The 24,010-nt window shown below is 39.8% G+C and overlaps 2 protein-coding genes across 2 annotated transcripts; both read right to left on the bottom strand.

Annotated features, from left to right (window-relative positions):
* Positions 1–23: 23 nt before the first annotated feature.
* dhx34 (DEAH (Asp-Glu-Ala-His) box polypeptide 34) lies at positions 24–9,369 on the bottom strand. The gene is made up of 16 exons (XM_042413260.1): positions 8,341–9,369; positions 7,569–7,880; positions 7,082–7,336; positions 6,874–6,976; positions 6,378–6,595; positions 6,110–6,284; positions 5,410–5,603; positions 5,179–5,280; positions 4,829–5,092; positions 4,263–4,436; positions 4,053–4,158; positions 2,998–3,104; positions 2,044–2,313; positions 1,198–1,389; positions 394–541; positions 24–239 (listed from the first exon to the last, which is right to left on the bottom strand). Exons 1-16 carry the CDS (start codon positions 9,031–9,033, stop codon positions 109–111), a joined length of 3,444 nt encoding a protein of 1,147 aa, XP_042269194.1. The 5' UTR covers positions 9,034–9,369; the 3' UTR covers positions 24–108.
* A 444-nt stretch (positions 9,370–9,813) lies between these two features.
* Positions 9,814–23,844, bottom strand: st14a (ST14 transmembrane serine protease matriptase a). The gene is made up of 19 exons (XM_042415398.1): positions 23,414–23,844; positions 20,306–20,465; positions 18,997–19,127; positions 18,835–18,905; positions 17,941–18,107; positions 17,741–17,776; positions 16,956–17,190; positions 15,854–15,996; positions 15,656–15,759; positions 15,421–15,533; positions 15,181–15,317; positions 14,990–15,094; positions 14,754–14,861; positions 14,538–14,654; positions 13,597–13,719; positions 13,202–13,385; positions 11,687–11,958; positions 10,833–10,969; positions 9,814–10,728 (listed from the first exon to the last, which is right to left on the bottom strand). Exons 1-19 carry the CDS (start codon positions 23,453–23,455, stop codon positions 10,570–10,572), a joined length of 2,544 nt encoding a protein of 847 aa, XP_042271332.1. The 5' UTR covers positions 23,456–23,844; the 3' UTR covers positions 9,814–10,569.
* Positions 23,845–24,010: the final 166 nt, after the last annotated feature.

Here is a 24,010-nt window from a genome sequence, read left to right as displayed (position 1 = left end):
GTAGAACAACGGTGATGCAAATGTTACATAAAAAAACAATTTTATTCCATTATCAAAACAGCAGATACAAGCTGTAGTGAGTTGTTCTCCTTTAGGTGCTGTGGTCAGTTAGCACATGTGCTGCCTTTTGTGTTTGAGGATCTCAGTAGAGGTGAGCTTCAGGTCTTCGTTACAGACATCACAATGATAAACTCTGGTCAGACTGGACACAGACGAGGAGGCCTTTTCACCTTCTGGCTCTGAAAAACACCCGCAAAGAGTCTCGAGTTATTATTCTCTTTCAAAATTACAGGCACCAAATATCATAAGTCAGCTGCTGAATGTGTTAGAGTGACCCGATACCTAAAAAAGATACCTCAAAATAAATAATCAGTATCAACAGAAGTTTCTGACCTTTCTCCTGCTGCTGCTGCTGTTCTCCTGCTGGCCTGCAGGAGGCCTCGTGCTGCATGCGTTCCAGTGGAGTTAGAGGCATGTAGAGGTCACAGTTAGGACAGGTCCAGAAGGTGCGTAAACACTCACTATAGAGATCCTTTGAGTCCTGCAAATCATACAGTAGAAACACAAGGATGGATGACACTTATTATAATATTTCTGTCCAGTGTGGTGATCAGTTAATTTTAAGTGAAATGGTTTAAAATCTAAAGGGATAAACTGTATATTCATTTATGAAAAATTAAACACAGCTTCAACTAGCTAGAAATTATTTTGTTGTTTGGGAATTAAACTCCTCTATTTTATGCTGTTTTTGTCTAATTTTAACTTCATCTGTCCAGTAAAAAATAGACTGATCTGTTCTACTAGTCTTCTAATGTTGTCCAGCAGCTCTACTGGAGCAGTTAGGTTCAGTTGTTGAGGTAACAAACAGCTCCAAGCTCAGTTATGTTTAATCCCTTTTCAACACTTTATGCTCAGAGTACCATTTTTATAATGTCTGTGTTAATAAATCAATACCAAGAAAAACAGGATGATGTGGCAACAAATAATATGGGAAAAATGTACAATACATGAAAAACAACCTCTGTATCCTTGAGAAAACAGCTGCAGGGATATAACTATATTGTTTGATTGTACAGGTGAGAAAGGGAGCTGGTATGCTACACCTGAAGTGACCTCTAACTGCAATTTTCCACAAAATAAACATAACGGGAATTTCCTTTAAGATCGCCACTGTTACACTGAGATAGATGGACTCACCGCCAGACAGTTGTAGGTAAAGAAACTGGTGACACGTAGGCCTCCTTTAATAGGGTCCGGCTTGGCCTCCACTCCTGGAAACAGCGGGTTTAGATCTGGAGTTTTGGTTTGAGACAGCTCCGACTCAGACTGAGGGCCGATGTACAGGTTCTGGGTCTGGAAAGCTGTGAGTCGCCGCAGACTGTAACTGATCTAGGAAAGGTAAGAGGCACAAGGAAAGTACAGAAAAAGCATATTAAATGAGGTGATAAAATGATGAATGAGCAGCAGAGGCAACAATACAGGTTTTACACTTGGTTTACTTTTCTGTTTTAATGCTGCTTTTTATTGTTCATATAAGAAACAACATGAACTGAGATACATTTCCCCAGTTCCCACCATCCACCCCTCATCTCCATATGGCCAGAATAACCAACATAACCAACCTGACAGATTACTAAAAACATAACAAAAGTTTTAAGTTTTATGTATTACATTTTTTAAATTGTGTTTCTTCCATCCTTCCTTTTTTCTGCATTGATTTTCAGTGAAGTTGTATCTCTTGTATTGTCTTGTTTATTTTTTGGTGGCACATTAAAACCTCTTAATGATTAGTTAAATCTCACCTGCACAAACGGTTGATAGTAATTCTTGTTTTTCATGTGTGTATTTTTATGATTTTATTAAATTTTGTCAGACGGAGCAGCATTTTCCAAAATATAAGGAAAACCATGACACAACTGTTACAAAACTATTTTAAATTCTGAAACATAATTACATTATTTGCATCTGTACAAGCTACATATTGTTATTGCTACTTTTGGGATGTATTATACTGTCTCCAGCAGGTCAGCACAGCTTCAGTACCTCAGTGTAGAGCAGGAAGCGGACCAAGTTTTCGCTCAGCTTCTCCATGACTCTGCGGGACACCCCCTGAACTGTTGGTTCTTCTCCCGCGGGGCTCTGCCCCAGCTGGGCCAGCAGGAGGCGCTCCCACTCAGCCCTGAGTGTCAGAGCTGTGGACAGCACCTTCAGGGCCCCCTCTGGCTCCCTCAGCTCCAGCTCCAGCCACCCGTCCACCACCAGACGCGTACAGTCAGCGTTACTGTCCACAGAGTTTGCTACCAGCAGCAGAGCCTGGTAAACACACGGAGACACACAGACAGTTAACACCACTGCATCATGAATCGTCAATTGGCCGAAGCTGAGAATTAAGGAATAAATCATGATAGAAGAAATATGGTATATTTTACAGGTGGTTTTGTTACACATAATATATTTTTCATAATATTTGAATATGTGAGGTTTGGTGTAAAAATGAAAAATAAATAAAATGATACAAAAAACATTGTAACTATAAAAATAAAATCTGCAGCATTACTCTAAGGGACTGCTGTATGATCTGTGTAACAACCTTAAAATGACAAAACTGTATAAGTGCTTTATAAAAAGTTACTTATTGTTTCTCAGAAATTTCTAAAATGAACATAATTTAATCTGTGCTAAATACATTTCACAGAAAACTCAAAACCACACACCAGTACAAAAGAATTACCCCATAAACCTCATGTATAACCAGTGTTACTTGCTTCCAGTGTATCAATAATACTGGAGTCAGTGTATTGATAATGGACGACTCAATTGACAGTTCTGTCCTGCTACTAGAAGTGATTCAGTCAACAAATCAACACAAAACTGGCTTATATAGGTTTGTCATCACTATTTCAGGCTAACATAATACACAACATTATCTGGGTTAATCCGTGAGGATTTTTCAGCAGTTTGTGGTGGGAGCAGGGACATCCCACATCGAGTACTAACTTGCAGCGCTGGAACCCGCACACAGTTGGACAAATACGGCTTGTTGGTCTCCAGCAGAGTGACAAAGGCTAGCAGCTGGTGTCTGCTGCTGTCCCTTCTATCGGGCCCTGTGGGCAGGAAACAAGAGACAAAGAGGGAGAGGCAGATGAGGTATGATGAGAGACACGTACAATATGGCAGTGAAAGGAAGAGACATGAGAAATAAACAAGAATAAACAAGACAGGGAGGATGAGGAGTAGGTGTTACACAGAGCATTTTAGAGTACACTTTCTTTACATGGTAACACTTTACTTTAAATCCCCTCATTTAGTATTTATAAACAGTATATAAACATGTAGTAAATGGTTTCTAACACACTATAAATGTAGTTGTAAGCACATATAAGGACATTTTCAGTGCTTATTAACGGACAGTATGTAAACAATAATAACGTCTCCTATGAAGACATATTTTATATTATTGCAGCTGTGTTTTACTATGTTGTCATTCATTATCTGTTTATATAACAGCTTCCATGTACATGTGCTCACAGGAGGAGATATAGTTGTAGACAAATACTTTCATAAAACACTTAAAATGTCCTTATATCTGCTTATAACTACATTATAGTGTTATAAACCATGTATTTAATGTTTGCATACTCTATACAGATGCTAATGCTATTGTTACCATCAGCAATATTGTCTTTGCAACATAAAGAAACAAAAGTTAAGAAACAGATTCAGTCAGTACCAGAAAGACACATTTGGGTGTGCGTCAGTTCATCTTTTAGGTAGTGCTTGAAAATTATTTAGGAATTGTGAACTGCTAGTGAGGTTAAATGTCTTCTAATTGCAGATTTAATTGAAAGTTGCCCATCTCTCAGTGTATTTTGAAGGTGTCTTTTTAAAGTTTTGGCATCCACAGCGGAGCTATAACTTTCAAATAAATCAGTTAATCAACCACACCACTGGAGTGAAACTAATCTTGTCAATTGGTTAATTTTTAAACAAGTAATTCGATTATATTTAAAAATTCTACACGTGTTACTTTTAAAGATGTTTCAGAGGTTTACCCATCTCTCTGATGTCATCCTCAGGCACATGTAATACCTCCGGGTCATTGGCAAACACACTGGTCGGGTGGATCACCACTCCCTGCTTATTCCTTGTGTGAAACACCTAAACAAACAAGTTGAAGAAAATGATCCATCGCTATTTAAACAATGACTTTACTGACATGACCTCATTCCACTGTATTGTATAATTAAATCTGATGGCCTGACCTGGTCAGAGTCCTTGCGGTTGGAGTTGTGCTCATCAGGCAGAGCCAGCTGAGGGTAGAGGCCTCGGCAAAGCAGCAGCTTAAGCAGAGCCTGCTGGCGGGAGGACATGTCCTGACTGACGTTGACCGCCTCCTGCAGCTCTGACACGTTGTGACGCAACTTGAACTTCAACTCCTGTTGCAGACCGAACAGCACCACAGAGAGATCAATCAGTGTCTCACACACACACTCTCAAAGGCACAATCATATCCACTTCTATAGTTGACAGGCCTTGATACAATATGTGCTGCCCTTTCTTCCTTTATGCAAAGATAATGTCCCGTTTACTGTCCTGATGTCAATTCCAGCAGTTTAATGTTGCCAGAATCCACAAAACTGTTGTGCAGTTAAAAGTTTCAAAAATGTTTATATACAGTATTTAACACAGGTGGCCCCAGCAGTAACATATATTACTCTGTATTTAAACATGGCTTAAATATGTTCATTTATTTGTGAATGTTAAATGCTGCTGGTGAGCTGTAGGGCTGCTTTGTTATTTCCCATGTTATGCTGTACTCTGCTTTCACCTGTATGTCCATGTTCTGTCCTGATCCCTCCTTGTCCTTCCTGCCTTTGCCTGCTTCCTCTGTGTCTGATCCTGATGACAACTCTCCATCCTGGCCTCCTTCCAGCCTCAGCACTTTACGTCTGCTGCCCTCCAGCTGCTCGTGATCTCTCTTCAGCTGATGCAGCTTCCTCCTCTCCGTCAGCCTCTCCCTGCGCTGCTCACGGTCACCACCGGAGGGAGCGCTGTGCTCTGATTCCATCAGGCCATGGCTCTTCAACAGGTCCTGTTAACCAGAGAGGAAGTACATATTGGGGCAACAGTGCTCATACTTATAAAGCTTATCAAATGTTGTAGGTCTCAGCAGCCTACCCTGAACTGTCTGCGTAGGTTGACCATCTCATAGAGTCGCTGTTCCTCCAAGCCTCTCCTCCGGCACCACTTCCTTGAGCCGCCACCTCTGTCTCCCTTCACCTGTTGAGGTAAAAAATCTACAGTTTTATGTACAATAAAACCCATATTTATTTGCAACAGTTACATTTTCGTTTGCAATTAGGAGTGTCAAATCTATTTGTACATTAAATAGCCACTGCCCATACTGACCTCCACCCAGGCATTGAAGGTGTTGAGCAGGGTGAAGGGGTCTCCCTGGTTGCTGTGCAGGGGCTGGCAGGCAGTTGCACAGTCTGGGTTGTGCTGTGAGTTGCGCAGGAAAGGTGACTGAACACTGAGAGCTGCTGCCACTGTCAACACTGGCTCCACCAGCTTAAACAAAGAACCCAGCACCAGCATCTTCCCTGAATGAACACAAACACACACACTAAATCTAACTGTTGGTTAAAGTTGCTACTGTGTGTGTAGCACCTTTAGTCTTTGGGGGGGTATTTTAGGCCTCTATTATACTGATATTATACTGATATTATTATACTGATAGTAGAAAGATGACAGGGGAGAGAGATGGGGAACAACATGCCACAAAGGTCTGCTGCCAAAATCTAATCTCAGGCGTTGCAGTTATGTGGCACATGTCTTAACCAGTAAGCTACTGGGGCATGCCTGTGCAGCGTTTTTAAACACCAGAATGTAATTGCCAGATTAATTGTGAAATTTTGTATAATTACTTCAAACAAAAGAGACCAAGCCTGAAAATGTCCTATTTGAACTCGCATTTTTTGCAATTTATTCAATTTCAAATATCATTTCCCTGTGTTCTGTTGACAGTTTCATGAAAAAACCCACTAAACTCAGAAAAAAACATAAGGATAAACAAACTACAGCATGGTTTGGGTGTAGGGATTCTTACCTATGACTACGTCTACAGGCAGCTGAGCCAGCAAACTCCCAATAGAGGTCAGTTCACCACGACTGTCTAGGGCTCCCTGCTCTTTCAGATAAGTAACTGCAGCCTGGATACTAGCAGCTGGAGGTGGATCAATGAAGACAAAAGAAAGTGGATCTCCAAGACTCATGCTCTTCATCTGCAGGAACAAAACAGCATCAATCAAGTTGGAATTTAACTAAAAGAAACTGAACAAAGATTTGCTATCCTGCTATCTAAAGGATATAGTTACCTGAAGAATGAGGGAATCCAGAGCCACCCTGTGGATTTCAGGCACAGGGTAAGGTGCAAAGGCGTCGTAGTCAGACTCAGCGTAGAGGCGGTAACACACTCCTGGACCTGTACGACCGGCTCGACCTTTCCTCTGCTCAGAGCTGGCTCGGCTGATCCAGAACTCCTGCAGACGTTGCATCTTGGCTTTCGGATCAAAACTCATTTCCTTTACCTTTCCTATAAAAGAATATGTAACAACATAATTCATTCATATGGTTGGTTGCTCCACCACATATATTATAAGGATCACTTGAAATACTTTGTCTTTCCCGTTAACATAGTGTTAATACTTCCAAGTGTCTTGTTTGCCACCTGTGCTTTTCCAAGAAATGATTCGCCTGTATGTTTCTGCTTTAGGAAACCTAATAAACTCTTAAACTTTGCCAGTGTAAAGCACACTTAAGATAACTGTGAAAGGTTAATCCCAGGCTACGAATGTATTTGTTGTTCCATACCTGAGTCGACAACAAAGCGTACTCCATCTATTGTAACTGAGGTCTCAGCAATATTTGTAGAGATGATGCACTTTCTCACTCCGGGAGGAGCAACGTCAAACACCTGAAGAATGACATGACGACCGACAATTAGGACTGATAAACCAAACCCAACATATTTGATGCAAACATTATCTGTCCATTCTAATAATAACAAAGCAGACTGTGCCTTATCCTGCTGGGCCAGTGAAAGGGTGCTGTGCAGCGGTAAGACTATCCAACGACGTGTGTGTGTGGCATAAATCTGACAGGCCTCCTGGATGGTGGAGATTTCCGCCACACCGCTGAGAAAGAGGAGCAGGTCCCCGCGCTCTTCTGGGGGGTAACGCTGGTCGATGCCCTGCAGGATGCGCAGGTACGGTCTGGGATCCATCTTCTCTGAACGTGAGGACTGCTCCTCAGGAGGGATGGGCTGATATATCACCTTAGCACAGGAAACGGGTATTTTAAAGAAATATGTCGAGCCAAGTTAATGCTTCAAACCTATACTGCAAGCAGCTAATTTGAAGTTTATAATTGCAGACCAACCAACGGACTACCAAAACCATGTTATACTCACATGTTGAGTATTTTGCTCAATTTGTGTTTTGAAAGTTATAGTTTTTCCCCATCTTGTCACTTATTTATTGAGACAAATACTGTAGTCCTCTGCTTACCTGTATAGGAAACAGCCTGCCCGGTACCTGCAGCACAGGGGCACCATTGAAATAGTCAGAGAAGAGTTTGATGTTGATGGTGGCTGACATAAGGATGAGACGCAGGTCTGGGCGGTTGGCCAGCAGAGAACGCAGGACACCAAGAAGGAAGTCACAGTGGAGGTGCCTCTCATGGACCTCGTCCACGATCACCACGTCGTATTGAGCCAGCGTCCCGTCCTGCTGAATCTGCCGCAGCAGGAGCCCCTCAGTCAGAAACAGTAGTTTGGTGGCTGTGGTCCGGGTGGTCTCAAAACGTATCTGGTACCCTACCTGCAAAACATAACTGCATTTTGTGAGCTCTTATGTGTTAGTTTTTCTTCAAATTTGTACTTAGTGCATTTACACACAAGTCAGTGCTGCAAAAAAATAAGAAGCATATATTTCACTAGATCTGTAAATAATTATAGTTTTTTCTGTCATTGGTTTTCTGATTAATTTAATCCCCACAGAATTAATTTATGAAATGACCAAACTGATGGCAAAAACCCTCTATACACTACTGGAGTTTAGACAATGTGTTACTTAGTTTATAATGACATTAAACAAACCACAGTAAGAAAATATTTGTATTTGTGATGCTGTGATGACCAAATGATGTCAAAACTCCCTCCGGTCCAGTTGCCTTTAAAATGAGCACTTCTAGATGTTCTACGAGACTTTACAGACAAGTCAGCACATTGTTTTTAATGATGACGTGCAGTCAGTGCTTCAACAATAGCTGGTGACAAACCTTTGAGCCGTACTGATTGAGACTCTCAAAGCTGACCCTCTTTGCGAGGGATATACAGGCGATGCGCCGAGGCTGCGTGCAGGCGATGTTGTTGAAACCAGCAGAGAGTAGATACTGAGGCACTTGGGTGGATTTCCCACAGCCTGTGTCCCCTGCCACCACAACCACAGGGTGGCGTCGCACCAGATCCACTACCCGGCTGCGGTACTGGAAGATGGGCAGATTCTTCTGCTCCCGTCGAAGCTTGGCCAATTTACCGAAACTCTGTCTCTGGCTGAAGTCCAGGAAGTGCAGGAGAGCCAGGCGGCAGTCTGAGGTCTCTTGAGAACCTGGACCAGAGGAGCTCTGACCTGACTTCCCCAGGCGCTCCTCGATGTCCCTGGTACACACAGAGACATTGATCCGGTACCGAGCATCGTACTCTTTAGGAAGGTCAAGATCCACCTTTCCAGTACCGGACTTCCTCCTGTCTTTCCCTTCTTCTCTGTTGTCTTTTCGACTGGCTCCACATCCAGACATGTCTCTCTTTGTCTTGAACCTCTGGAAACGGTCAAAGAAAGCCCAGAACTCTCTGTGTTCCGGGCTGCCAGCCTGAATGTAGTCATGCCTGCGGAAAAAGATCTCGTCCAGCTGGGCTCGGCACTGCGGGCTGTCCCAGTCCCATCTCCGGTCTCTGCTCCGGCCTGAGCTCATATTCACGGTCCGTTAACAGGGTTCAAGTTTAGCGACTGTCAAGAACTGAAACCGACATGTCAACCTGCTAACAGCTCAGTAAACCTGACTGTAGCTTCAGCGTGGATAAACTACAAACAACTCCTTTTTAAATCTGATTTTTGACGTCATGTGTCAGCCAACACGTCCGGAAAATAGTTTTAAAGGCTACATCTCAGATTATTGGACAATATTATATCACAGCTGCAAGAGAAGAATAACTGATGAATAAAAAATGAGCAAATACAGTTGTTACTTTGCCTGTTTCGAAGACCGGCGGATTGGGCGGAACAATAACACAGTCGGAGCCGTTTCCGGTCCGTTCTTAAAAATGTTCCGACAAACATTCCTATTAGTTCCGCGGTTATAAAACAGTGGAACATATTTCTGTGTGGAAACAGATTTGTCACTATCTCATTCACACTTTCACTTCAGATGTGCTACTTTGGAGACGGAAAAAAATTAGAAGAAAATATATTTTTGCCTTGGAAGCAAAAGAATTGCCCTTTTTAAGATGGCACACCATTTTTTACCCACAGACTGTAAAAAAAAATAGATTTTACAGGCAGATTTTTACCCCTCACATTTAGTGTATATGAAATCGAATTATTCAAAATGACTTCATGTAATGCAGAGTAAATGTCTGACCTAAATGATTTGCAATGCAAATGGATCAGATGTAATGGAAGTTTGTAAAGCAAAGTCATACTGAAACTTCAGATGAAATGTAGGTCAGTGCATGAAAACAGATATACAAAGCGCTGGAGTTCTGCATAAGAAATATTTTTATTTAAAAACCATCTATAATACACATTTACACAGAGTTCAGATATGTTAAACTAAACAGATTGTACTAATGAAGTGATAACTGGATGAGAGGTCATATTAAATTCAAAGTTGTTAAAAACGAAGTGTCATCCATGATGAACAGGCTAATGCATTCGGAAGTCAGGGGGTGCACTCAGGGATCTCTGTTGGACAAAAGTCATGAGTAAATGTGTAAGATACCAAGCCATAGGAGGTAGGATGGATTGAGCTTGCTGTCAATTTGTTTTAATTTATACATTTCAGAACAAAGACAACAAGGAAAAGTGGTGGAAAATTCTTATGATGGCAACTGACGAAGCACCGGACAACAGAGCACAGGGATGTACATTTCACAGGTTGAGTGTAAAAATGTGTAACAATCACGCCTAAAATCTATTTCTTGTGCGGCACATAACATCGTTCTCCATTAAAACAACAACAACAGCAGAAAACAAACAAAAAACCCACACAAAAATAAAACATTTATTTACATTTCATCAACCCCACCCTCATAAAATTACACATACAATGTGTTGCAATCGCTCTTCAAGCAAACAGTGCATTTTCGACTGCAGCTACGACTGGAATTGGAGGCAAATACATCAGCTGGAAAGTCAGAGTGGGGTTTTTCTGAGGCAACGATCCGTACTTAAGTACTCGTCATCAGTCTGTGTTCATGTCCGTGGCCTTGTTCGACCACTTCGCGTTGTTCTACACTCCTGTCTTTTCTTTGACCCAGCCACGGAATTTGGTGACTGTTGTGTAGATGCCAGGTTTGTTTCTGCGGGCGCAGCCGTCACCCCAACTGACCACTCCTGCGAGGAACGTACGACCTTTGGCTGGACTGGACAGAGGACCACCAGAGTCCCCCTAACAGAGACAAATGCACAGTTACATATGTTAGCATAGAGGCGCTACATAGAGGCAGGGTGTGTGTCATAATTTCTATTTTCCTCTCTCAAAAATCATATTACCTGACAAGCATCGACTCCTCCGCTCAGCACTCCAGCACACAACATCCTCGATGTGATCTGCCCTCCCATCAGATCATTACACACAGAGTGGTTGATGATACGGACCTGGGCCTTTTGGAGCACTGTTGCAGCAAATCCTGATTCACACAAACACAAGACGACATCGTCAATCTTTAGGTCTTAATGTCATGTAATCAAGTAGGGATGCACGGCTTATTGTGGCCATAGCAAAGTACAGATATAATTCCAATAATGGCAGCTAATCATTGCAGAAAAGTTGTTCTTCCTATTGGCAAGTTCAGAGTATAGTTGTATGGTATGTATTAGCAACTACATGACATCTATCTGTATGCAAATATAGAGCTACTACAATAAAAATCTTAAGCAAATTATGAAAACTCAGTCTAGAAACGAGCATCAAAACCACAAAATCAATGCCAAACCGGAATATTTTAACTACATATAAATCACAGGAATCATGGCACATTTGAATACACAATAAACTTAACTAACTCAGAATGTTATCAGAAATAACATGCCAATGATTTATAGTAATCCAGTTGTTTTACTGATGTTTTTAAAGGGCATTTATGCCACTATCTTAATCTTAATGTCATACTATAGTAGCGCCCACTATAATAAAAAAAAAACAAACACATTTTAGGCCATACATTCATTTTCACTCCCAGCAGCTAATTCTGCATTAACTGGAATAAAAATAGCATTTATTGTTTATGTATACACATATTATACTTCTTAGATATTTTAGAAATTCAGCTTAAGTTTGGGCTTTAGCATTCATTAGAGTATTTTCAGTATTTGAGGCTACGTGTATTCATCAAATGACAGCTTACCTCCCTCCCGAGTGGCGCCCCATCCCGTGATCCACACAGTGTTGCCAGTTGGAAAATCGTGTTGGGCAGCTGGTAAGCAAATGGGCCTAATGTAATCGGAGTACGTGACGGGACTGTCCAGCTCCATCAGGGCGATATCGTTGTCAAATGTGTATGCGTTGTAGTTAGGATGGGGTATGATCTGCTTCAGGTTCTTCTTCACCACTTTACTTCCAGTATTTCGCTGGGTGTGAAGGCCGAGGTAAGCTTCCCAAGTGCCGGGCTGAGAGAATCTGGGGACATGCACGAAAACAGATCTCGAAATTAATTTTCAATAACTGATAACCATTAACAGGCACATCATGAGGCACAACAAGCGTCACATTAGGAAGTGTGTAGAAAACCTGGTGGTTCAGGCCTAGTTTAGAATTAGTGGTGATTTAAGACTGCATCCTAAATAAACTGAATGTTTTGGTGTTGAAAGTTAGATAACATAACTGTCCATTTTGTTGTAGCGTGGACTTTGCAATTGTGTGGCATGCATCTTTACCAGTAGGCTACTGGGGAGCTCCATTAATTCTATTTTCTAATTAAAAACCTCTATTAATGTTAAAGGATATCATTCTTGCACAGGTCTGTAAAAAAAAAAACTGCAGCCTACTGTAGAACATCTATTGTAAGTTGTTTTTGACTCGTATTGCCAGGCTCTAGATTTTACTTTACTTTGGTAGGACAAAAGCATGGTGTAAGGTTTCAGGCATGTTAAATTATTTGAACGCACACATCCAAGCATTGTGCTGTTAGTAAAAACACAGAAGTGTAAGGTTTCACTTTTCACATGACAACTTGTTTACAGTATCTTTAGAGACCAACTATTGAACTATTGAACCGCCCACTGGGTAGTTTTGTCCTGATGATTCAAATAATTGTACTTGAAGTACTTGAGTCCTTCCAGCATGTTTGTATGTTTTATCAGCTTTAATGTTTTTAAAATATATTTTTGAAGTCATTTTATTATAAAGCAACAGCAGAGAGATGGAGAATAACATGCAACACTGCTGTTATGTTGCATGTGTCTTAACTGATGGGCTACTGGGACGAACCTTATCAGCTTTAATTTAAGATTTTTCAAGAAAAAGCTATGAGACCAACTATGATCATACCAGAATATAATAGCATGACTGCGTTCATTTTGAACTAAAGAATAGTTTAAGTTATAAAGAATAGTTGTGTTTGTGTAAAACTCTATATTTAACTGTATTTAAGACTATTCAAGGCCTTGAATAATTTTGCAGCATTTGGACACAACTTGTATTTGTCTAAAGAAGATTGTTCAGGATGAAAATACATATTTGTAGAGGAATTTAATATCATTCAACTATTGCACTTGTTTCGATTCTCTTTGGATAAGAGCATCTGCTAAATGTATGAAAATGTAATGATCACTAGATTTCACTTCACTGTATTCTGAGATCTCTTCAGATTATACAGAAAACTAATTGCCAGTGAGTACATAAACATAAATAAAGAAGCTACCTCGTCCTGCCGTCATCCTGCACACAGTGGGCCGCAGTGACCAGCCAGCGCGGACTGATGATGGATGCTCCGCACACGTGACCGTATTCTTTGACATGGAGGCTGACTTGCCAGGGGAACTCCCCTTCTTCCGCATCCTGACCGCCGACAATTCTTGACGTCTTAAACATGCTCCTCCCGCAGTCTGCAAAACAAACAATCAATCAGTCAGAGGCCACGACTTGTTGCAGCTTGCTTTAGTGCCACAAGTGGGTGGAGGCTCATATCTGTTTTGTCATGCAAGCTACACAATTCAGATGCAGATAGAGATAATAACTAGTTTTAGATATGTCACAACATATGACACAAGCTGACACAGTACATGCACCCAGACAGGTTTTTTTTTGGTAACATACCGCAGTTCGCCTCATCAGATCCATCTTCACAGTCAGATGTCCCGTCACATTCTGGGTTTACTTTACTGATGCATTTATTGTTTTTACATCTATATGTAAGCTCGGTGCATCTCACATCAGAGCCTACAGAGAGAGGAAAGAAAAAACAAACCATCAAAACCAAAGCTAGGAAACAGAATTCCAGTGAAGAGGAAAAACTACTTGAGTATTATTTTATGTGTCCACTAAAACTGAACATAATTTCACACTTGCGCTGCAGTTTTAGTAGTTTGAAGTGTTCTTGAAGTTGCTTTAATTCCTTTTCTTAATCACTAACATGTTAACACACGAGTTTTACAATCCAGCAGATATAGAGCAACATTTGCAGATGTATTTGTGCACCTGCTGAATGTTAATCTAATATTCACTCTCCTTTTAATCTCCACCAAATCCTGAGAAAACTATTAAACCCTGTAGCTGCTTGATGTTCCACTTCCTTCACTAGCTAGTTGTCAACTTTGTTTGTCTACAATTTGGTGCCTACAGTGGTTTTATCACAGCTTTTTTGCTGAAAACAGCTGCCTGCTGCTGTGTGAAACAGGGTTGATGAGACGCTGAGATTGAACCATACGATTAATGTGCCATAAAACTAAAACAATTGTCTAAAAGAGGCTAAGAATTGGGTGATAACCCCTGTAGCTCTGGCACTTAAAGTGGCCCCTTTTTCATAATCGTTTGATTGATTAAATGACACACAAATGATTAAATGACACTGTAAGGCAAATATCTTTAGATACTATCCCCTGAGTAGCTCAACAAATCAGCCAGCATAGGAATCAGGTGGGATTGCTGGTCCCACTGGCAAATAATGTCACTTGTGTTGAGAAAAATCTACTAAATACTAGATTTGGTGTCTTATACCTTGACATAAGACATTGTATTTTAAGAGAAAAAAGTCTCACCACGTGGACATTCGAGCTCATCTGACCCATCCCCGCAGTCGTCTCTGCCGTCACAGTGAGTCTTCTCGGAAACACATTTGCCATTCTTACACGTTAGCTGTCCAGATTTACAACCACCTTATAAGGAAAAGAAGCACATGTGTATGAGAAATCAGACTAAAAGCCTTTCAGCGCTCATGTAAAATACGTCCTCCATCAGTATGAAGAGGTCTTTACCACAATTCAGCTCATCTGTGCCGTCTCCACAGTCATTGACGCCGTCACACTTCCAGAACATGGGCTTACACAACCCATTTTTACAACTGATGTCTTTTGGGCTGCACTCTGGAGGAAAAATAGTACAAAAAAAAATTACTAGTATGTAACTGGTTTTGTGTAACGATGTAGAGAGTGATTAAAACAGCAGTTATAATCAACAGCGAGTATCTTCAGAGTAAGTTAATAATACTTACTGCAGTTTAACTCGTCACTCATGTCTCCACAGTCGTTCCAACCATCACACTTGAGCTCAGACTTAATACAGCGCTGGTTGTTGCACTGGAACTGCTTCGGACAAGCTGTGGATGACAAGAGCTTCCATTAAAAATGTTGATGTCAAGAAATGATTGTTATCTGGGAGAAACCGTCACTGTTGCCTACTTACGGTCTTTGACATCTATGGCCTCAAACACAGCCTTAAAACCTCGGTCCACATAGGAGGCATCAGAGCGGAACACCACATTCATTGTGTTGGTGTTACTGGTTTCTGTCACTGATCCGTCTGGCTTTTCTCCGCATATTCTGAAGATGACATGCACATGTAGTGAGGTGTCTGCTCTGTGATGTAATCCCTGTTTCTCAAATTAGATTTTTTTTTTTTTAATACATGCAGGCAAGGACTCACTTCTTTCCGTTGATCTGCACATAGTCTTTGCGACAGTCTTTATGGTTTTCCTGTCCGGGCTCAGACAAGAGGAACTTTTTGAACGTCAACTTCACTGCCTTATCAGCGGGGACCTTAATGATTGACAGAAATGGGTAAAAACTTGAATGACACAGTAAGGCGATCATGTGAGGAGCAGTACAAATCAGAAACGTGTGAAACATATGACATGGTTGGGTAAGTTCAATCATCTCACCTTGATAGTCCACTGACATAAAGTTTGAGGTGGATAGTAATTTGGGAAGTTAGGAGACATGAACTCGCCGTTATTGCCTGTCAGCTGGCCGCCGCATGATGTACCTGTTTAAAAACAAAATAAGTGTGAGCATTTGAATAAATATCAAAACATTTATGGTGTAGCTCTGGACATAAGGCTCACACAAGCATTTCCTACCTATACTTCCACGCTTAACTTGTGAGATTTGTGCTCTAAAACCTGGGTAGTTCTTCTTGTCATTTGTGGCCATTGTCACCAGCATGACATTGCGAGAAGACAGAAAGGTCAGTGGTTCACTGGGTGAGTAGTACCCACACATCCTGTAAAACAGACATAACAAAACAAAACAAAAAAAACATAAATTTCATTTATGCACTGATCACTGACTGACTGATACACCAGGCTGATATGGACCTTTTCTCAAAACTTTTTTCTATGCAAGTTATATTTATTCTCTTGTGTTGTTTTGAAAGGTTTTTGGCTTTGATTTGATCGATAAAGCATAAAAAAAGGGCTTGGTAGGACTAGAAAAGTTCTTTACTTCATCATACGTCCTTTTCAAACATTGAAAGGTTATTATTTGTGTTGCTTACTGAAAGTTTGCTGTTATTTTTGTTTTTTTATTTTATTTTGATCAAGATAAAAACCAAACATTTTCTCTAGAGAGGACCTTTACCTACACGCTTGGAAGGGGAGGCTGAGGGGAGGGCTATTACAGATGTCGCAATCTGCAACGTCAAAGCTAGATGCCATTAAATCTTACACACTGGTCCTTTAAGTTTAATCATAAACTAAAAGTTACCCTCCTAGGGGAAAAAAGTATCACGCGTCATCAACTTAATCTCTTTTTCTTTCTGGTAAACTGCGTTAGAACGCCATTAATGACTTTTATCATCAGGACATGCACAAATGAAATTTCCAACTGTAGACATACAGACTGCTTTATGACTGCACATTATTCTTGTTCAAGAAAAGCTTTCACTTTCTCAAATTTTCAGCCAAACTGCCCATCGACTTAGACTAAACTGTCATTTTGCAAGTTATTTTAGCACGAAGCTTAACTCAGGCTGATGTTGGGCAACTACACTGTTCTGTTTGAGGGTCCATCAGTAACACAGCATTTGACCAGCAGAGGGCTTTACACACCAGATAAAGTCTCTTTTATCTGAATCACAGTGTGCCACTGTGTGAAAATAAAATAATCCAAGAGTGCTAAGGGGAGATGAGTTATTTATCTGCTTGAAGCTGCATCTGGAAAAGGGTAAAGGGACAAACTCACTCTTCCATGACTCGGCTCTCAATGGCCACCAGGGAGTCGTAGATCTTGACAAAGTCATTCTTGCAGTTTTCTTCCAGGTTCATCGTATCAAAGTCAAGCTTGATGACATAGTTGGGGTCAGCTCTCAGCTGCCACTGGATGAATGTGTTGGAGGGATAAGGTTCGTTGGGGAAGCCGGGGGACTCTATCTGCCCGAGCTGACTCGGCCTTGTATGTTCTGAATACTTCAGAAATCCTGAAACAAACAAGAACATTTTATAAGAATATAAATCCCTGTCACAGAACCACTAATCTCAATGCAAATGAAATTATGACATCTTTACAAACACATTCTGATATCACTACGCTAATATTTACTATACAAATGCCTAATTGCATAATTTAAGATTTTTACACAATTATTGACATTTTCTGGTTATGGTAAAACATTGAACGAAATATAATTCTTCTGTATTATTGACAAAGAAACAATATTTTGTATGCATCTCATGTGCAATTTCAGTCTTGTACACTCCTTCTAAAGTCTTGCATTTTTCATTAAAACCAATTACAGATAACATTTAGGAAAACAATTTTGCATGTCCAAATATTACCACTCTACATGCTTATCATGCATCAGTCAAACTATAATTTTCTGAGGAACATAAATTACACAATTCTTCATTTTTGTTGGGTAGAAAGATAAGCTGTACACCTGTTAGTTGTTAGCCAGCTATATGTCGTTTTGTATGTATTGAGATGAGTTGTCTAGTAAAATAAATGATAAATGCAAGCTGAGCACTTACTGCTGAATGACGTTGAAAGCATGCGGGCATCAAGTGCTATGAGATGAAACAAGAACACAGACATAACTTAGATGAGGTTACGGATAGCAAAAGAGAAAAACTCAAAACCAGACAGAAGTTGACAACTGACTCTACAGCATGATGGATATGTACTGAATCACAGATGACAGTATTTTAGGCTTCGGTTGCTTCGACTCTACCTGAGGAAACCACATCTTCGAGGACCAGAGAGTTGCCAGGTCTGTACACGCTACGCTGCTCTTTGTCCACTAGCTTGTCGATTGCAGACATGGCGCTGTCAACAGACGACTCTTGGCCTACAGGGACTCTGAACTCAGACAGGTAGTAGGCGATGACGCTGCCTTCACTAGGAACAATAAGACAAGGATTAAATAGATTAAATAGTAATCAGACTGTGTTAAAAAACACAAAGTCACTTTACTGGAAGGGTTAGAAATATGCATGTGTGCCAATCAGGCTCTTATACTGTAAACTGGCCAGTGATAGTAGCAATATAATGACTTGTTTCTGATCACAGCAACTGTTACAAACAAATATAAATAAAAATTGTTGTTAATGCACCTACAATCATTTAATTTCTATAGGTTTCAATGGAGAGTTGTAGTTCATTTTATTTTGATAAACACATTGTTTTTATTGATTATATCTTTGGGCTTAGAGATCTTCTTTTTCTGTGCCATGGTTCTATACTTTCATCACTGAAATAATTGAAGTGAACCAATAATACTGAGTGTCACATTAAATCCCTGCTGATTTAGAGGATGGAAATGCCCTTTGAAAAATTTGAAATGTCATTTAAAAAGCCCAGGACAGTCGGATTCTGTCTCAAAGTCAATTAACAAGGCCACATACAAATGTCGCATCACAGATGGAAAAACACAATTCAATGATAAAAAGCACTCAGAGAGGGCACATGTGCACAATTCTCTGGACTAATATTAATACGTTTCATTAGGCTGTCTTTTGTTCATTGACCTGTAGCCTTGTTTTCTCTTTCTTTCAGTTCAACCTGTTTTTGAGATATCCTGTTAAACAACACACAAACAGACAAACAAACAACTTCACTGCCATACCTGAAAGCCTGAACTGTAGAACCAACATAGTATTTGGCCAACTGCGGACTCTTGGTATAGATGGCTTTAAGCTGAAAGACAAACAATAGAGCATGAATGAAGGCTGTTTGAAAAGATGATGTGAGGTTGCAGCAGGTGCGGAGGTCTGAGCGGGAGTCTTACCTGTGAAGTCACCTGCTTCGCCAGCGCCTTGAACTCGGAGCTGTTGGAGTTCTCATAGCTGTTTTCAAAAACCTGGTTGGTGATCCGCATGGAGCCGCTGTACATCTTCTTGACCCGAACATCTTTACGGACTGTAGGATCATACAAACAAGACTGAAGATAAACAGCCACACTCTCACCGCACAAGAGTTCAATTTTACTTCCGTGTTTTTAAGTGTCAGGGCTGTGGCTTTTTCGTCTTATCTTGGCTTTGATAACTTTTTTTGTTTGTCGCTGTGTTTTTTTCCTTCAGTCTTTTGCATTGTGATGTCTTAAGTCCCTCGGCATTACTTTTTTCAGCTGATGTACCTTTAATCTCTCCTCTGTTTCAATCATTTGCATGTGCAAATAAACAAAAAGAATAAATATGCATGGAGCTCTAACTTGCTTATGAACATTGCATATTCTATCTAAACCATGTGTGTTTATTTGATTTGGTTACTTCATCAAAAGGAACTAAAAGAAAACAGACAAGTGAATCGAAGCTTTTTCTTTTTTTTTTGGATCTCCATTTTTTTTATTTTTTTTTACTTCGAGCAAAGACGTCAGTTTCTTGGTTTTATTTGTTTCTTTGTTTATCGGCACATCTCAAACTTGTTAACAGATTTAAATGTTGGGCCAAGGACCAGGAAACAAGTCTTTAATGTGGATCCAGTAATTATTCTAACATATTTCTTGACAATGAACAAAAAATATTTTAACTAGCAAACTGGAAAATACCCACACTATCTTGATAAACATCTTTATGACAGTCAGTGACATCTTCAGATGTTTATCTTTAAGTTTCAGTCTTTTAAGGATTGTAGATTGGTGGAAAAATGTTAAAAATGTAACATATAAGCAGTTTGATCAAATACAATAAAGTCAACAATAAATGTTTAAAAATTAGCTACTAAGTAACCATGATACAAAAGGTGGATCAAATATCATTGCAGCAATTTCCAACCCCCTTCTGTGTTTGTCATGTTTCTGATTAACTTTCATATTGTGTCAACTTTTCGTCTTTGTTACTTCAGTTTGTCCGTGTTACAGTATGTTTTCATGATTTTTGAGACTGTTCCCCTTCACATATGAATATGTTGCAGCAGGAGGCACAGCTTAACATGTTGACTGAACTCATATATCAACACACTAATTGCCACACATTTTATATATACTGTATATTGTAACTAGCTGACATCACAAGTTTAAGTCACATTACTTTAAGTATCATTTTGTCCAACCCTGTACATGATCTTTGTCTGAACTGACTAAAAGAAGGGTTACTTACAGTGGAAATGCCAGACCAGCAGTCCGGTCATAAGCGCAATAACAGCAGCAAAGATCACCACACCGATCACAGGCCCGACTTTCCCCGGACCCTTTTTCTTCTCGAGTTTTTTATTATCCGAGGCTGGCAGGAACTGGACAGCGGTGTCCCAGTCTTTGTCCTTGAAGACAGATGGACATTTGAATGGATGAATCAATGATTAAATACATAACAAAGAATAATGACATGTTCTCCACTTTGTAGACACAGCGCTGTAAAAGCTGCTCGGCTCCAAGGACGTCCATTTACTGACACTGCTGGTTTTTTGTTGTTTAAAAGAAAAAAAAAAGAGGCACTATAAATAGCTATGTTTTCTATACGTGGGTAGATCAGATAATCAACTGAAGATAATTGACAGCAGCAGACAGCAAGTAGGTACCTGTGTATTTTAGGAATGTCTTAGTCTCTAGTGACCTACTAAAATGGTTTCTCGACTAGATGAACTGTGCAACGCTGTTCTGAAATACTAACATGAATGAATTGCTTGATGAATTGCTTTACATGCGGAAGAAATCTATTCAAAGTTTCAGTCAAAAACGGCTCATAAAATACAAAGAGTGAGTGGTTCTGTTAATGAATTAGAAGGAACTTTAGGTATGAGTCACAGCACCGTGGTTACATTTAAGGTGAGGGAGGGGGGACGGGCAGGAGTACAAAGGTTTCACCATGGAAAATCCTGTCAAACCTGCTGAGAGTAAACCACTCAGAGCTCTGAAGTGGAAGACAACAAGTTTCTGTGAATGCTCACTGGACTGTGGTATAAATTTAAACACTGGATGACTTCTTTACGGATCAACAAAAGATCATCTTCACAGCTTATGAATGTTTCAAAAAAAATTTAAAAAAACATTGCTAGGACTGTGATTTCATCCCTGTTAGTTTTACACATGACAATTAGGAGGTGCTAACAGGAAGATGAACTGCAGTGCGAAACTGTGACACCAATAACTGTTTTATAATCCAAGGGCAACACTTTTCTCTCTGCTTGTTTAAAGCTACTCATGCTGAATGACAAGAAGGAATTAAAGCGTACCTTTGAGGGCCCTGCAACAACTCGTGCATTAAAATGTAGCACTTCCACAGAATAGTTATGTTAAAAACAGAAGGCGCTACAATTGTCACCTTGAAAACACTCATTGCAGAGCCTGTGGATTGGATATTCACTCCAGTTTTCCTTTCTGTTTTGTTAATTAACTAAATATTACATGTCTGTATTCACCATCTGAGGGGCTTTTTAAGTGATGCCTACTAATTAAAAAAAAGGTTCTAAATTAAGAAACATGGAAAACAAGTCATAACACAACATCTCCTCATATAAAAGTTGAAGTTTTGTTGTGGCTATAAATCAGTTTCAAAATAATCAGAAATGTAAAACACGAATCTTCATGAGGCTTCAAATTGAGGTGGAAATCTTTGGAGGGCTTGAAAGCAATTACTGTTTGACCATATGGTTCAATAAATATCATCATGATCAAAACAAATTCTGTCATACACATTAAACTACTGATATACTACTAATATAACAAATAATATCCAGAAAAATCATATATTACTTGACATTTTTCATACCTCATTTTGTAGGCTAAGTCTTTAACTGCCTATTATTCTTAAGGACAACATGAATCTTGGTCATCATAATAGGTTTTAAATGATATTGAATCATGACCAAGCCTCAGTGTTGAAGACCAAAACTTAGCATAACAAGCTAAACACTGAATACTTCACTGATCTTTTCTCTTGCGCCCTGGAGGAAAAATCCTTTGAGTCTGAAGGGCATTTGTCAGATAATCCCTCGTATCTATTACCATACTGTGATGCTGTGGGGTAATAACGACTGGATGTTAGCCTACAGAAGAGAAGGACTCAGTAGAACAAGTCACAACAGGGCGGAGGAACAGGAGGAATTCAGGGTGTCAGCCCCACAGTGGCTGCCTGCTTTCTGAGGACCCTCAAGAGTCCCAGAGAGATTCGCTTTAAAGATTTATCCAAAGTTTTGAATCTGTTTCAAGTTTGAGGGTTTTTGGAGTGTAACCTCATGTATTCTGCAGGTGGGAGGACGCCTTTAAACACTTGACCGAGAAAGACAGTGACGTGCATGAAGCCTCTTGTTTGTCAAGTCAGTTTCATTTATATTGCACCAAATCACAACAGATGTTATGTAACGGCACTTTTCACATAGAGCAGATCTAGACCGTACTCTTTAGACCCAAAATTCCCCCCTGAGTAAACACTTGGAAGGAAATCTCAAAATCTTGCAACTGTTATGATTAAATTTAGTGGAAAGTTACACCATGAGCTAAAGAACAAGAGCTTTTTTTTTATTTTTTAAGGAGAACCTTATGTTTGGATGACATTTCGGAACATTTCTGTTATTTATTAACGATTTCATCACAATGTTGATTCTTATCCAGATGCAGATTATAAATTTTATTGTATTAAAAACAGTTTTGAGGACTGTGTTGCTTCAGAGGAGTTATTTGCTCTTTGAGGACTTTTATTAAAAGATGACACTTATGGCATGAGAATAACAGATTCAAAGCTCACGCAAAAAAATACCAAATTCATCTGCTGACAGCTTCTCTCAGCTTGTAAGTGCTGGGTTTGTTTTTCACTCGGTAATATGATTATCTTTAGGAAAACCAGTGTGTTGGTAATAAAAAGGTTAAGGTTAAATAAAAACCCATTTATATGGTTGTACACAGTGACACCCTTTTAAGTGTTTGTACAGTATGTGTGGAATGAAAACACAATTGACACATATATGTCATGTCTGACAAGTTTGCTATCTGCAGGTTCATCTGCCAATAACCTACACATATTTAATAATTTTTAAATATGTTTCTACAGCAGTTTGGTTCATTTGCAGTCTGATGATCCATAAATAAGAATATCAGGAAAAAGCGGACATCGAAGTCAGTGTCATAGCAGACAACACCCAAATCCAAACTCTTTCATAACAACACAGACATCTAATCTAATCATCTAACCTACATCTAACAGAATCCAAAAGAGCCCAAACCTACATTTTATGACCTATATGTAGGTTGTACAGAAACACAAATTCCTTACCGACTTCGGGGTGTATCTCAGTCCACTGTCCATGTAGTCCATCAGGGGTCGAAGCTGAAATTACACCTGAAATACTCCCTCTAATTTCTCTTCTTGTTATTTTCTTCGATTTGCAGTAGTTCGGCTGTTCGTGCAGGTGAACCTGCAGGCCTGCTCACCTGGATGATGAGTGTTGGCAACGAATTCAAACTGCGCGCAAAAAAACTATCAAATCTAAATCTCGTTTTACAACGATGGAAAAAACCGTCTTCAAAAGTGTTTTTAAAAGAAAGGCTTTTCTTCGGTCGAGATGTTCACAAACGTCTCTCAGACTAGATTATGTCGTCCACCTGTCTGACTTCAACTGAGAGAGACTAAACGAAAAAACTTTTTCCGGGAGCTTCAGGTTTCTGCGGGCGTGTCTCCACACCTGCAGGGACTTCCTGTTTACCTGCCGAAAACAACAGGTTTTTACTAGGTCCTTTTACGGGAAACTATTTAGAAGAACGATTAAAATTACATGTAAAAAACGTACCATTAACTATTGGTACTATACTATACTATACGATACTATTGGTACTATAATACTGACAGTGCTACAATTAGTTGTCATTTCTG

This window comes from Thunnus maccoyii, chromosome 6, assembly GCF_910596095.1.
Source record: "Thunnus maccoyii chromosome 6, fThuMac1.1, whole genome shotgun sequence".
In the NCBI taxonomy this organism is placed as follows: Eukaryota; Metazoa; Chordata; class Actinopteri; order Scombriformes; family Scombridae; genus Thunnus; species Thunnus maccoyii.
This window is presented reverse-complemented; position numbering and strand designations above follow the sequence as displayed.